Below are 16,062 nucleotides of genomic sequence, written 5' to 3'. Positions count from 1 at the left end.
TTAGGACAATCGGAGATAGCATGAGTGGAATCACCACAGTAAAAACATAGCCCATTCCGACGTCTGTGTTCTTGCCGTTCAGCTCTGGTCAAAGTCCTATCACATTGCATAGGCTCAAGCCCATGCTCAGATAGTACCGCCAAATGGTGCACAGCTTTACGCTCACGCAAGCGTCGATCGATCTGAATGGCCAAGGACATAGACTCATTCAGACCAGCAGGCATGGGAAACCCCACCATGACATCCTTAAGGGCTTCAGAGAGACCCTTTCTGAAGATTGCTGCCAGGGCACATTCATTCCACTGAGTCAGCACAGACCACTTTCTAAACTTCTGACAATATATCTCCGCTTCATCCTGACCCTGACACAGAGCCAGCAAGATTTTCTCTGCCTGATCCACTGAATTAGGTTTGTCATAAAGCAATCCAAGCACCAGGAAAAACGCATCAACATCACGCAATGCCGGATCTCCTGGCGCAAGGGAAAATGCCGAGTCTTGAGGGTCACCACGTAACAAAGAAATAATGATCTTTACTTGTTGAACAGGGTCACCTGAGGAGCGAGGTTTCAAGGCAAGAAACAATTTACAATTATTTTTGAAATTCAAGAACTTAGATCTATCACCAAAAAACAAATCAGGAATTGGAATCCTAGGCTCTGACATCGGATTCTGAACCGCAAAATCTTGAATGTTTTGTACCCTTGTAGTGAGATTATCCATCCAAGAGGACAACCCTTGAATGTCCATGTTTACACCAGTGTCCTGAACCACCCAGAGGCAAAGGGGAAAAGAGAGACAAAACACACTGCAAAGAAAAAAAAATGGTCTCAGAACTTCTCTTATCCCTCTATTGAGATGCATTAGTACTTTGGGCCACCTGTACTGTTATGACCTGGTGGTCAGGACAATAATGGACCTGGTGGTTAAGAGCACACGGAATGACCGGATAGTTACTGAAAATAAAGGACGAGCTCTGGGACGTGGGAACTCTGCTGACCGCAATCCCTAATCCTATAAAACACACTAGAAATAGCCGTGGATTGCGCCTAACGCTCCCTATGCAACTCGGCACAGCCTAAGGAACTAGCTAGCCCTGAAGATAGAAAAATAAAGCCTACCTTGCCTCAGAGAAATTCCCCAAAGGAAACGGCAGCCCCCCACATATAATGACTGTGAGTAAAGATGAAAATACAAACACAGAGATGAAATAGATTTAGCAAAGTGAGGCCCGACTTACTGAACAGACCGAGGATAGGAAAGGTTACTTTGCGGTCAGCACAAAAACCTACAAAAAGACCACGCAGAGGGCGCAAAAAAGACCCTCCGCACCGACTCACGGTGCGGAGGCGCTCCCTCTGCGTCCCAGAGCTTCCAGCAAGGAAGACAACAATAAAAATAGCAAGCTGGACAGAAAAATAGCAAACCAAAGAAATACAGCTGGAACTTAGCTTCTGCTGGGAAGACAGATCACAAGAACGATCCAGGAGTGAACTAGACCAATACTGGAACATTGACAGGTGGCATGGAGCAAAGATCTAAGTGGAGTTAAATAGAGCAGCAGCTAACGAATTAACCTCGTCACCTGTGGAAGGAAACTCAGAAACACCCACCAGAGGAAGTCCATGGACCGAACCAGCCGAAGTACCATTCATGACCACAGGAGGGAGCCCGACAACAGAATTCACAACAGGTAGATTATTAAATGAATAAGATGCTAATTTTGTCTGTTCATAGTGATTATAGTGATTCAAGTAAATTGTGCCAAGTACTGCTCATGTAAGAGGGAGGTGGTCCACTCTTGCACAGGGGCCCACCGGAGAATTCTCCTGTTCTCCTGTGGACCAGTCCAAGCCTGCTTACATCAGAGAAGGGCAGGACAGCTGAACTTCAAGTTACCTGTCCACCTTATTACTTAGGTGACACCTTTAGAGCCCGAGGCATGTTAGAGTCCTTATAAACAGACTCAAGTCACCAGTCATATGGGTTATTGTCTTATCCTATACGGGGGATAAAGAGAGAACATTTGTAAGGACCTTATCTGAAGCCATAGGCAGTAAGGAACTACAACACCACTGCGCTAGAGGAAGGCTTTTAATTCCACTTGGTAAAGGGGACTCTGGATTCGCTTCCAAGCCGGTCAGACCCTGACTGCCCTGTGATCTGGTGCCCTGGACTGTGGCTGCCTGAAGTCGACAGTAAACAAGGTAAAGAGACTGCAAACCTGTGTCCTCGTTCTTTACTGCGCCTTTCACCATCTTCCATCTAAACACCAGGAGCCCTGGGGATATACTTCACCTGTGAGAAGTTATACATCTAGCTGCCATAACATCACCCCAGCGGACCCCTTAAAGTAGCGTCAGTTCCCACTGACCGATACCGCAGGTGGCGTCATGAACATAAACTTTTTTCCCTTTAAAGACCTTCCCCTTTTACATGTGTGCCCAGGGCCGCAGATCGGGTCGCCACCGTGACATCCCCCAGTGAACGCAGTACCCGGTATCGAGTACCCCACGGCCCTTGCGGGCGACTCTCATAAACCAACAGAGTTAGAAAAATAAGCATGGCCTTTCTGGCCTAATGGGAAAATAACACAAAACAAATGGCACAAATGGCCTGTTGCAGCTTCGGAAACAAAAAATTGGTTCAATTTTCCTTATCATCAAACACAGCTCTGGAGCTCTCATCCCAAAGCTCACCCAACAGTGAATGAGCGAGAAGGCTGTGCTTTTATCTTTGGAATCCACACTGGGGAGGAGATGTGGTAAACAGCCTGCAACCCACTGTTCAGCTGTTCACTATAGGTTTAGTTGCCTTAGACATGGCCGATTAAGCCATCTCAGTACTTAGAGTGCTGGAGCATTTTCCTAGGTTCATATCAATGAAGCTAATTACCTCAGTAATACATATCTCCCCTCCATTACTTTGCCAGTGACTTTATCACAACAGATATCTGTGCACTTATAGACTTGGCTGCTATCAACGAGGTCTGAGTAATATTTTGCCATGCTGAATGCACTCGGACGCATAATTATCAAGATCTGCTGCTGGCAACTCCCTTTGCAATTGCCTACCACTGACATCCCAGAGGTGCTCATTGAAAGACAAGACCATAGATGCTTCAAGCCCTGCTAGTATGTTTAGGCCACATAGGCTTCTCACAACAGCAGCGGCAACATGCAGCAGGAAGTTTTATTGAAACCTTGTCGCTTATACCTGATATTGAATAAATCAAGATATTTTTGAAAACTGTGTTTCCATTTATTCATTAGAATATCATTACTATGTCTGTATATGTTGTGATTTTCTTAATTTCACAACTTTTCCTCCTTGGAATTGTAATTTCAATGTTGAGGAGGGCAATTTAGGCATCGCTATCGTAAGAATAAAAAATGTAATTGATTTAATGAATGATCTATGAAAAACATGATTAATACACGAATACATTTTGAGATTTTCATGGTATTAAATTTACTTTCTGAAGTAGATGATGAAGTGTATGCATGGTTAATAAATAATAAAAATGTAGAAAAACTTGGCACTCAATAGTCTCTGAAGAAGGATAAGTCTATTTATTACACAACTTGACAAACAGATCAATTGCTGAACGTTTTCAGTCCTATATGCACCTTCCTCAGAGCCGAATTAGGTCCACAAGGAAACCCCACCACTCTCTTTAAGGAGTACTTATATCCTTTTTCACCATAAGTTTATAGTATTTGAAGTATTGCTTAATTATCATACTGTAACTGCTTCCCTGGACAGGGTTTACGCTGCGTTAGCTACTGATATGTGTCCTTTTTTGACATGTATGAACCATATAAGATATCGTATAAGTGTTGAATATCATTAGACAAGATTTCTGACTAATGATCATATATTTCTCTTTTCCTCAAAACATTATGTTTTTGTACTGGATAAACTAAATTGCTCTGAGGAAGGTCCATATAGGACCGAAAACGTTCAGCAATTCATCTGTTTGTCAAGATGTGTAATAGACTTATCCTTCTTCAGAAACTGTTGAGTGCCAAGTTTTTCTTTATATTTGTTGACACAGGTCGGAGACCCTACTTGAGCACCTACATCCATTTCTCGCAGAGTGCCGTGTATTTTTCATATACTAATAAATAATAAAATGAATTTGAATTTCAAATTTTTTTCCTGAGATATGTGTTAGAATTTATCCATTTTTCTTATATTCTTAATGCTAGGCAAAAAGAAGAAGAAATTAGGAAAACCTATTTTAGATGAAATATGTGTAATCGGATTAGTGTTTGAATATTGAGATTTGCATGATAACTTTTTCAGAAAGCTTCTGTAGAAATAAAATGAGTAATCATATAACGTCAACATATTTGTAGCAATAGTTGTTTTTTCTTTCCAATCGGACTGCATGCAGCACATTACACCAGTACTAACAAATAAAATATAACTAGATTTTCAGATTTGCATAATGAATCTTTCATGAGTTCAGCTACGTTTTACATCAAAATGCATTTGGCAAACCAAGAGAAAAAAAAAGATATGTTTTATTCTCACTACATTACCAACACTAATTCTGGGGTCTTCTCCTTTGAAGGTGGCGGATAATTCCAATCCATTTCTCAACAGGATGTTGAACAGAGAAACCATCACAAGGATATCTTTTAGAAGTAAGAATTTTGAATGTCCCATGGGGTAAAGCAATATCCTTTTAACTTGCAGACGTTGAAGCAGAAATATGATCAAAATGAAATGTGTGATATGCTATCAAATCTCCAGTGAAAATTTGACCTGATCATACAACTGATTGATAACGTAATTCCGTTGAACAACATCTATGGGAAAGGTCTGGCAGTACGGTGGGTAGAGAAGTGTAATAATCAGGAATATTAGGTCATTACAGTGGTGGGATAGCGTTAAAGCTATAGGGGAAATTTATAACATGTATTTTTTTATTTAAAGGAAACCTGTCACCAGGTTTTACCCATATATAGTCCAACCATCACCATTCTTCCTTTTTACAGAATGTTGTGCAAAAGTCCTCAAACTCCTATGCAGATCCCACAACAAACCTTTCATTATACTTACACATGGCACGGTTTGATTTGCGTATCTGGTCCTGATCCAATGTTGCATTCTTCTTCACTGCTTCATGTGAATGACACCTCCTATGTCATCGATACAGTACACCCATCCTGTGCAGACGCTCTTCTCTCCGCCCTGCTGAGGGCAGAGCAAAGTACTATAGTGCACATGTGTAGGAAGAGGCCAAAGAGTGTCAAAATGAAAAAGAAATAAAATAGAAATAAAGCTAGCGCATATGCATTACAGTACTTTGCCCTGCCTTTGACAGGGCAGAGAGAAGGGCACCTGTGCAGGTGCTTGATAGAGAACACAGCATGGATGACGAAGGATGCGTCATCCACGTGAACCAGGGAAGGAACATGGCAATATTAAGAAGAGAGGAGGCACCGAACCAAGACCAGAGATGTCCATTGGATCGAACTGACCCATCTTTGATTATAAAGGTCTGCAGGGAATCTGCAGACTGGATTAAAGACTTTTCTACAGCATTCTAATGTGCTAAATATCCAACCTCCTGTGCAATGCATGATTGCCATGGCATACCTATATGTCGGAATCCCAATACGACCATGATCTATAGGTACACAAAATATTGTGAAGGGGTTAAAATACACTTGAGCAAGGTAGTTTACCCAAAACCATGTACAATGTGAATATAATCTTAATAGAAAAACCGGGAAAGGAGAAGGTGGAACCTAATTCATACAGGCTCATGTTCTTATTAAATACATGTAAAAATTCTGGCAAAGAATTTATCGTTGGGGCGCATGATGGTCTTATATACAGGAATGGAAAAAGATCATTGTGGGTTCATGTCTAAAAAAGCAACTAAAATCATCTTAGTATTTAGAAACCGTTCAATGAAGATACCAAAAACAACAATGCACTTAAAACCGTAAGACTTGGGCGCTATTGCAGGCAGATAGGAGGATGAGCTGAATCATTTGTCTCCTCTTTTTTTAGAAAAAAGGACTTGTTTTTTTGGGTTGGGCAAAAATAAACAGTGAATACATATCTATCTCTTGCTAGAGAAATGATCCTTAAATAAAGATGAACAGATCAATCGATGAATTTTTTTATAGTTCATTAGGATCAGAAAAAAAATGCCCTGCGCCATTTCACACACTACTAAAACCTGGCCAATCAGGAGGGCTATCACAGGATGTATAAAAGATAAGAAATTGCCAAGGAGCGCAATTCTATGCCTGTAATGTGTAGGGGGTACGCAGGACGCATGCCAACGTAGGCAGAGCTGAATGGAAGAGGTGCATCAGTGGGCGGGGCTTCACAGAAGAAGTACGCAGCCCTCCACAGCTCTGCCCTACGCAAGTGTGAAACCAGTCTTATTAATTTATTTAAATACCTAACTTAGAAATTGTACACTACACAAACATGCTGCCAGCATTTGCTGCACATTCTTTTTCCGGAGTGAATCTATGTGTAGCAAATTTGTAATCTAGTATTTTTAGTTTCCTTAAATTACATTTTGGTTTGGTTAATGATCAATCATCATCAATCATTATCAATATATAAACCTTTCACCCACGAGCGTGTTTTCACTTTCATGACTGGGCCAAATTTTACAACTCTGACCAGTGTCAATTTATGTGGTAAGAACTCTGCAACACTTCAATGGATCCCACTGATTCTGAGACATTTTTTCAAGACATATTGTACTTTATAACAGTGGTAAAATTTGTTCAATATGACTTGGGATGTTTGTGAAAAAAAAAATTGATGAAAGTTTTGCAGTTTTAAAACTTTTAATTTTTATGCCCTTAAATCAGGGAGTTATATAACATAAAATAGTTTTTTTTTATAAATAATCTTTATTTTTATATAGCGCTAACATATTACGCAGCGCTTTACAGTTTTGCACACATTATCATCGCTGTCCCCGTTAGGGCTCACAATCTAAATTCCCTATCAGTATGTCTTTGGAATGTGGGAGGAAACCGGAGTGCCCGGAGGAAACCCACGCAAACACGGAGAGAACATACAAACTCTTTGCAGATGTTGTCCTTGGTGGGATTCGAACCCAGGACTCCAGCGCTGCAAGGCTGCAGTGCTAACCACTAAGCCACCGTGCTGCCCTATCTAGTTTATAGATAATAGAGATTGCCATACACCTGGATGTTCGGGTCTGGCAGGTTACAAACATTTTGGGTTCAGATACCCGGACACGGACCCGAACCCGGACCCCATTCACTTGAATGGGGGGCCTGAACATGAGAAAGTCACGGTGCTAGCGAGGATCTCACCAAGGTCACCACAGTTCAGAGGCCCGGCTGGGAATGCAGACTCAGTGACAGAAGGCAACCTCAATGACATCACCACTAGTCACTGAGGTTGCGCTTGCAGCAGCTCAGTCACCAGTGGTTCTCAGCCTGGACGGTCACATCTTGGCACATCCCCCAGACATGGATTACAGCGTGGGACAGAGCGACGGAGAGGTGAGGGATATGGTTGCGTTTTATTTTTGTTTTCTTACAGGAGATGAAGGATTCAATAGAATTAGGCATTAGGTGAGTATAACTGTGTTTGTTATTTTTAAATGAAAAAGTAAAAGTGTGTTTTGTTTTTTTTCAAATAAAATTTTTTATTCTGGCTGTGTCTTTATTTACCACATAACTATAGGATTAGTAATGAATTGGTGTCTTATAGATGCCTCTCCATTAGGAATCCGAGAGCTTGATGTCACCTGACAAAACAAAGGTGACATCAAACCCACAAATATGAACCCCACTTGCGACTGCTACAGGGAAAGTGGGAGGAGGGGGGCAAAGTACCAGAATTGGTGCGTTTAATAGATGCGCCTTTTCTGGGCACCTGCAATCTGCTATTTTTAGGTTGGGGGTGCAATATCCATTGCCCCTTACCGGCCTGATGAGAATACTAGCCCTCAGCTGTCAGCTTTAGCAAGGCTGGTTATCAAAAATGGGGGCTACCCCACGTTATTTTTTACAATTATTTATTTAAATAATTAAACAATAAGGCATGGGGACCCCTTTATTCTTTATAACCAGCCTTGCTGAAGCTGACAGCTGAGGGTTGCAGTCCCCAGCTGAGAAATTTGCCTGACTGGCCATCAAAAATACGATGAACCCACTCCATTCTTTTTAATTATTTATAGCGCAGGAGCCGGCTGAGGAATACTCCCATCCGCCGATCCTGCTCTCACTGTTATTAGCTGCAGCAGGCATTGGCTTATGGGAGGGGTAGTCCCATCACTAATACCAGTGACCGGAAGTGAACTTTATACCTCTGATCACAGCTGCAGGTTCACGCTGTCATTTGACTCTATGGTAACCACGACTCTCTGACCAGCTGTGATGATTTCACCACCGATCAGAAGCAGTGTTTGTCGCTCTGTCATGCACATGACAGCACGTCAAAAATCCGGTGTTCGGGCAACCAAACCCAAACAATAACATGGACTTTACTGTTCGAGATTGCCCAGCTCCAAAAAAGAACATTTTTCACTGTCGGGGTGCCTCAGGGCTCAGTCCTTGGCCCTTTTCTCTTCTCCCTCTACAAGGCCCCAATTGGTCAGATCATCAGCAGATGTGGCTTTCAGTGCCATCTTTATGCCGATGACACACAACTATATACGTCATCCCCTGACCTTACTCCCGCTGTACTACAGAACCCCAGTGACTGTTTGTCCGCAGTCTCTGACATCATGTCCGCTCTCTATCTGAAACTCAACCTCTCCAAAACTGAACTTCTTCTGCTCCCGCCTTCTACTAACCTCCCTAAACCTGACATTATCCTCTCCGTGGGTGGCACCATAATAGCACCCCGGCAGCAGGAGCACTGTCTGGGTGTTATGTTTGACACTGATCTCTCCTTCACATCCCATATGCAATCTCTTGCCCGCTTTTGCCACTTACACCTAAAGAACATCTCTAGTATTCGACCTTTTCTCACCATGGAAACAACAAAAACCCTCACAGTCACCTTGATCCACTCCCACCTGGATTACTGTAATGCTCTATTAATTGGCCTCCCCTTCATTCGACTTTCCCTTCTCCAGTCCATCCTTAACCCCTTCCCGACCCATGACGCCACGTAGGCGTCATGAAAGTCGGTGCCAATCCGACCCATGACGCCTATGTGGCGTCATGGAAAGATCGCGTCCCTGCAGGCCGGGTGAAAGGGTTAACTCCCATTTCACCCGATCTGCAGGGACAGGGGGAGTGATAGTTTAGCCCAGGGGGGGTGGCTTCACCCCCTCGTGGCTACGATCGCTCTGATTGGCTGTTGAAAGTGAAACTGCCAATCAGAGCGATTTGTAATATTTCACCCATTATAACGGGTGAAATATTACAATCCAGCCATGGCCGATGCTGCAATATCATCGGCCATGGCTGGAAATACTAGTGTGCCCCCACCCCACCCCACCGATCGCCCCCCCAGCCCCCCGATCTGGCCGGTACACTGCTCCGGCTCCCCTCCGTCCAGTGCTCCGCTCCCCCCCGTGCTCTTGTCCGCTCCCCCCGTGCTCTAATCACCCCCCCGTGCTCCAATCACCCCCCTTGCACTCCGATCCACCCCCCCGTGCTCCGTTTTACCCCCCGTGCTCCGTTCCAGCCCCCCGTGCTCCGTTCCAGCCCCCCCGTGCTCCGTTCCACGACTGCCGCGCTCCGATTCCCCCCCGTGCTCCGATCCCCCCCCCGTGGTCCCCCCCACCCCATCATACTTACCGATCCTGCCGGGGTCCCGTCCGTCTTCTCCCTGGGCGCCACCATCTTCCAAAATGGCGGGCGCATGCGCAGTGCGCCCGCCGAATCTGCCGGCCGGCAGATTCGTTCCAAAGTGCATTTTGATCACTGAGATAGATTATATCTCAGTGATCAAAATAAAAAAAATAATAAATGACCCCCCCCCTTTGTCACCCCCATAGGTAGGGACAATAAAAAAATAAAGAAATTTTTTTTTTCCACTAATGTTAGAATAGGGTTAGGGGTAGGGTTAGGGGTAGGGTTAGGGTTAGGGGTAGGGTTAGGGGTAGGGGTAGGGTTAGGGTTAGGGTTAGGGGTAGGGTTAGGGGTAGGGTTAGGGGTAGGGTTAGGGGTAGGGTTAGGGTTAGGGCTAGTGTTAGGGTTTCGGTATGTGCACACGTATTCTGGTCCTCTGCGGATTTTTCCGCTGCGGATTTGATAAATCCGCAGTGCTAAACCGCTGTGGATTTATGGCGGATTTACCGCGTTTTTTCTGCACATTTCACTGCGGTTTTACAATTGCGATTTTCTATTGGAGCAGTTGTAAAACCGCTGCGGAATCCGCACAAAGAAGTGACATGCTGCGGAATGTAAACAGCTGCGTTTCCGTGCAGTTTTTCTGCAGCATGTGTGCAGCGATTTTTGTTTCCCGTAGGTTTACATTGAACTGTAAGCTCATGGGAAACTGCTGCTTTTCCGCAGCATGTGAACATTCCTTTAGAATTAGGCTATGTGCACACGGTGCGGATTTGGCTGCGGATTGGCCGCTGCGGATTCGCAGCAGTGTTCCATCAGGTGTACAGTACCATGTAAACATATGAAAAACCAAATCCGCTGTGCCCATGGTGCGGAAAATACCGCGCGGAAACGCTGCGTTGTATTTTCCGCAGCATGTCAATTCTTTGTGCGGATTCCGCAACGTTTTACACCTGTTCCTCAATAGGAATCCGCAGGTGAAATCCGCACAAAAAACACTGGAAATCCGTGGAAAATCCGCAGGTAAAACGCAGTGCCTTTTACCCGCGGATTTTTCAAAAATGGTGCGGAAATATCTCACACGAATCCGCAACGTGGGCACATAGCCTTAGGGTTAGGGTTGGAATTAGGGTTGTGATCAGGGTTGTGATTAGGGTTATGGCTACAGTTGGGATTAGGGTTAGGGGTGTGGGGGGGTTAGTGTTGGAGGTAGAATTGAGGGGTTACCACTGTTTAGGCACATCAGGGGTCTCCAAACGCAACATGGCGCCACCATTGATTCCAGCCAATCTCGTATTCAAAAAGTCAAATGGTGCTCCCTCACTTCCGAGCCCTGACGTGTGCCCAAACAGTGGTTTACCCCCACATATGGGGTACCAGCATACTCAGGATAAACTGCGCAACAATTACTGGGGTCCAATTTCTCCTGTTACCCTTGTGAATCTAAAAAAATGCTTGCTAAAAAAAAATTTTTGAGGAAAGAAAAATGATTTTTTATTTTCACGGCTCTGCGTTGTAAAAGTCTGTGAAGCACTTGGGGGTTCAAAGTGCTCACCACATATCTAGATAAGTTCCTTGGGGGGTCTAGTTTCTAAAATGGGGTCACTTGTGGGGGGTTTCTACTGTTTAGGCACATCAGGGGCTCTGCAAACGCAATGTGACGCCCGCAGAGCATTCCATCAAAGTCTGCATTTCAAAACGTCACTACTTCAATTCCGAGCCCCGGCATGTGCCCAAACAGTAGTTTACCCCCACATATGGGGTATCACCGTACTCAGGAGAAACTGGACAACAAATATTGGGGTCAAATTTCTCCTGTTACCCTTGAGAAAATTAAAAAATTCTGGGCTAAATAATTATTTTTGAGGAAAGAAAACGTATTTATTATTTTCACGGCTCTGCATTATAAACTTCTATGAAGCACTTGGGGGTTCAAAGTGCTCACCACACATCTAGATAAGTTCCTTTCGGGGTCTAGTTTCCAAAATGGGGTCAATTGTGGGGGGTTTCTACTGTTAAGCCACATCAGGGGCTCTGCAAACGCAACGTGACGCCCACAGAGCATTCCATCAAAGTCTGCATTTCAAAACGTCACTACTTCACTTCCGAGCCCCGGCATGTGCCCAAACAGTGATTTACCCCCACATATGGGGTATCAGCGTACTCAGGAGAAACTGGACAACAACTTTTGGGGTCAAATTTCTCCTGTTACCCTTGGGAAAAAAAAATTGCAGGCTAAAAGATCATTTTTGAGAAAATATTTTTTATTTTTTATTTTCATGGCTCTGCGTTATAAACTTCTGTGAAGCACTTGGGGGTTCAAAGTCCTCACCACACATCTAGATTAGTTCCTTTGGGGGTCTAGTTTCCAAAATGGGGTCATTTCTGGGGGATCTCCAATGTTTAGGCACACAGGGGCTCTCCAAACGTGACATGGTGTCCGCTAATGATTGGAGCTAATTTTCCATTTAAAAAGCCAAATGGCGTGCCATCCCTTCCGAGCCCTGCCGTGCGCCCAAACAGTGGTTTACCCCCACATATGGGGTATCAGCCTACTCAGGACAAACTGGACAACAATATTTGGGGTCCAATTTCTCCTATTATCCTTGGCAAAATAGGAAATTCCAGGCTAAAAAATCATTTTTGAGGAAAGAAAAATTATTTTTTATTTTCATGGCTCTGCGTTATAAACTTCTGTGAAGCACCTGGGGGTTTAAAGTGCTCAATATGCATTTAGATAAGTTCCTTGGGGGGTCTAGTTTCCAAAATGGGGTCACTTGTGGGGGAGCTCCAATGTTTAGGCACACAGGGGCTCTCCAAACGCGACATGGTGTCCGCTAACAATTGGAGCTAATTTTCCATTCAAAAAGTCAAATGGCGCGCCTTCCCTTCCGAGCGCTGCCGAGTGCCCAAACAGTGGTTTACCCCCACATATGAGGTATCGGCATACTCGGGAGAAATTGCCCAACAAATTTTATGATCCATTTTATCCTACTGCCCATGTGAAAATGAAAAAATTGAGGCGAAAAGAATTTTTTTGTGAAAAAAAAGTACTTTTTCATTTTTACAGATCAATTTGTGAAGCACCTGAGGGTTTAAAGTGCTCACTAGGCATCTAATTAAGTTCCTTGGGGGGTCTAGTTTCCAAAATGGGGTCACTTGTGGGGGAGCGCCAATGTTTAGGCACACAGGAGCTATCCAAACGCGACATGGTGTCCGCTAACGATGGAAATAATTTTTCATTCAAAATGTCAAATGGCGCTCCTTCCCTTCCGAGCCTTACCATGTGCCCAAACAGTGGTTTACCCCCACATGTGAGGTATTGGTGTACTCAGGAGAAATTGCCCAACACATCTTAGGATCCATTTTATCCTGTTGCCCATGTGAAAATGAAAAAATTGAGGCTAAAAGAATTTTTTTGTGAAAAAAAAGTACTTTTTCATTTTTACGGATCAATTTGTGAAGCACCTGGGGGTTCAAAGTGCTCACTATGCATCTAAATAAGTTCCTTGGGGCGTCTTGTTTCCAAAATGGGGTCACTTGTGGGGGAGCTCCAATTTTTAGGCAAACGGGGGCTCTCCAAACGTGACATGGTGTCCGCTAAAGAGTGGAGCCAATTTTTGATTCAAAAAGTCAAATGGCGCTCCTTCCCTTCCAAGCCCTGCCGTGCGCCCAAACAGTGGTTTACCCCCACATATGAGGTATCAGTGTACTCAGGATAAATTGGACAACAACTTTCGTGGTTCAGTTTCTCCTTTTACCATTGGGAAAATAAAAAAATTGTTGCTAAAAGATAATTTTTGTGACTAAAAAGTTAAATGTTCATTTTTTCCTTCCATGTTGCTTCTGCTGCTGTGAAGTACCTGAAGGGTTAATAAACTTCTTGAATGTGGTTTTGAGTACCTTGAGGGGTGCAGTTTTTAGAATGGTGTCACTTTTGGTATTTTCAGCCATATAGACCCCTCAAACTGACTTCAAATGTGAGGTGGTCCCTAAAAAAAATGGTTTTGTAAATTTTGTTGTAAAAATGACAAATCGCTGGTCAAATTTTAACCCTTATAACTTCCTAACAAAAAAAAATTTTGTTTCCAAAATTGTGCTGATGTAAAGAAAACATGTGGGAAATGTTATTTATTAACTATTTTGTGTCACATATCTCTCTGGTTTAACAGAATAAAAATTCAAAATGTGAAAATTGTGAAATTTTCAAAATTTTCGCCAAATTTCCGTTTTTATCACAAATAAACGCAGAATTTATTGACCTAAATTTACCACTAACATGAAGCCCAATATGTCACGAAAAAACAATCTCAGAACCTCTAGGATCCGTTGAAGCGTTCCTGAGTTATTACCTCATAAAGGGACACTGGTCAGAATTGCAAAAAACGGCAAGGTCTTTAAGGTCAAAATAGGCTGGGTCATGAAGGGGTTAATGCAGCAGCCAGGGTTGTCCATCTAGTCATTCAGTTTAAGGGCAATGGTACCAAATACTAATGAAATGTATGTAAACTTTTGACTCTGTAGTAAGTAATAAAAATGCCTTAAAACATTCTCTCTCTCATTATTCTGACAGTTGGCAAATATTAATAATTATGGTAATCCAAATTGACCTATAACAGGAAAGTTTTATACTGATTTCATGTCAGAAATTGAGAAGAACATGCATATGTGTCTTTTTATATAGTGCATGTAAACTTCTGGTTTCAACTGTATAACATCATAAAACATTTTTTAATGGAAATGTGGGTCCATATTTCTGTTATTATCTAATTTCTGGTGTGCTTTTTACAGTCAGAGTATCATGTTCTGCACTGCATTACTTGCTGTCAATAAAGCAAAAATGTGATGTTCTTCATAATATGTTAATCACTCCACTCAGGAATGGTTTAGATCCATTTAAGAGCACAAGTATCACGGGTGCAATGGGTCATTTCAGAATTGAAGCCACAACATGATCGTGAACATTGTGCATACTGGCTGGATAACATGGAAATATTTACATTTTTACAGTTTTTCTTCAGAGACATTTATGATATAAGTATGATTTTGTTATTGGAAGAAATTAACACATTTTGAGGTCCTGTATCTGATTTACACTGATTAGATCAGTCTGATCAGAATAATTATATACTGAAGTACAAATATACGGAATCCATCAGAGAAACATATTTTCTACTCACGTACAGCTGTTGATATTTCCTAATTTCTAATCAGCATAACATGCAAATTCACAAGGCCATGTTACAGAATTCCTTAGGCAAATTGTTCAGCACTAGAAATAGGAGGAAAAAAAATAATCCATTGAAACATCAGATGTCCCACAGTCCATGTCAGTTTAAAATTTTTTCCAATGATTGATAAATATTGTAGCTAATCATTGCTGCACTATTTCCTTCAGAAATGTTGCCAATACCACAAAAATAGTTTATAGATTAATAGACCAAGCCAGAAAACATTGAATTAAAAGTCAAAATCCCTCAAATCTGCAGACCCTCAGCACAGCCAATTACTGGGGACTGTCACAGCCTTGATAAAAGATGAGGATCAGTCTGGCAGACATTTAGGATTTTACAGTGTGGGGACAGGAGGTCAGAGTGCACAGCTCATTCTACATTAGAATAATAAAAAAAAAAACTTTACGTAATAATTTACCATTTTCACAATTGCATATGTTATAAAAATGCCACAGTGCTGAAGTAAACTTATAAATGTGCCCCTGCTATGTCCTGTGTAATGGCTGCGTCTCAACGTGCAGGAACATGACATGGTCAGATATACCACAACACCTGTGCAGGAGAGAAAACAAAAGAGAGTATATAGACAGAACAGCGTGGGAATGCAGCTGATTCTTTCTGTGAGGTAAAGTGCTGCTTGTTTTTCAATAGGTAGGGAAATGTTTTACCTCACAGAAAGCAGCATCTGTGATCTTGTGCTGTCCTGTCAGTATACTCTTATGCTTTCTCTCATAGTCAGTAGCTGTTGTATGATCAGAGAATGTTCATCCATTACACATTACATAGCAGGGGTGCATTTATTAATCTAAAGATTGAAGTCATATAAGGTGTTGTGCCTACATAGTTAGTGTGACTGTGAAAGGATTCATCTGTGATTTATTGCAGTAATAGCACCTTAATATCAACATTTTCTTTCTTGTTCACACACTTGAAACAAGGAAGGCAATTTAATAGCCAAGAGTTCTAATTTGGCTACTACTTCTTGAGTTGTGAGACAAACAATACCTAAAAGTCAATAGAAAAATCACCTCAAATGAGAATGTTGAACTCAACTACATGCCA

The 16,062-nt window shown here is 42.5% G+C and overlaps 1 protein-coding gene across 1 annotated transcript in view; it reads left to right on the top strand.

Annotated features, from left to right (window-relative positions):
- LOC138650953 (carbonic anhydrase-related protein 10-like) overlaps positions 1 to 16,062 on the top strand; it is a 1,155,128-nt gene that overhangs the window by 877,033 nt on the left and 262,033 nt on the right. The window contains exon 6 of the mRNA XM_069740840.1: positions 4,579 to 4,651. Coding sequence (XP_069596941.1) covers positions 4,579 to 4,651 — 73 coding nt within the window. The remainder of the gene's footprint in view (positions 1 to 4,578; positions 4,652 to 16,062) is intronic.

Source organism: Ranitomeya imitator, chromosome 10, assembly GCF_032444005.1.
Source record: "Ranitomeya imitator isolate aRanImi1 chromosome 10, aRanImi1.pri, whole genome shotgun sequence".
In the NCBI taxonomy this organism is placed as follows: domain Eukaryota; kingdom Metazoa; phylum Chordata; class Amphibia; order Anura; family Dendrobatidae; genus Ranitomeya; species Ranitomeya imitator.
The sequence above is the reverse complement of the archived record's forward strand: the minus strand, read 5'-3'. Positions and strand labels throughout refer to the sequence as shown.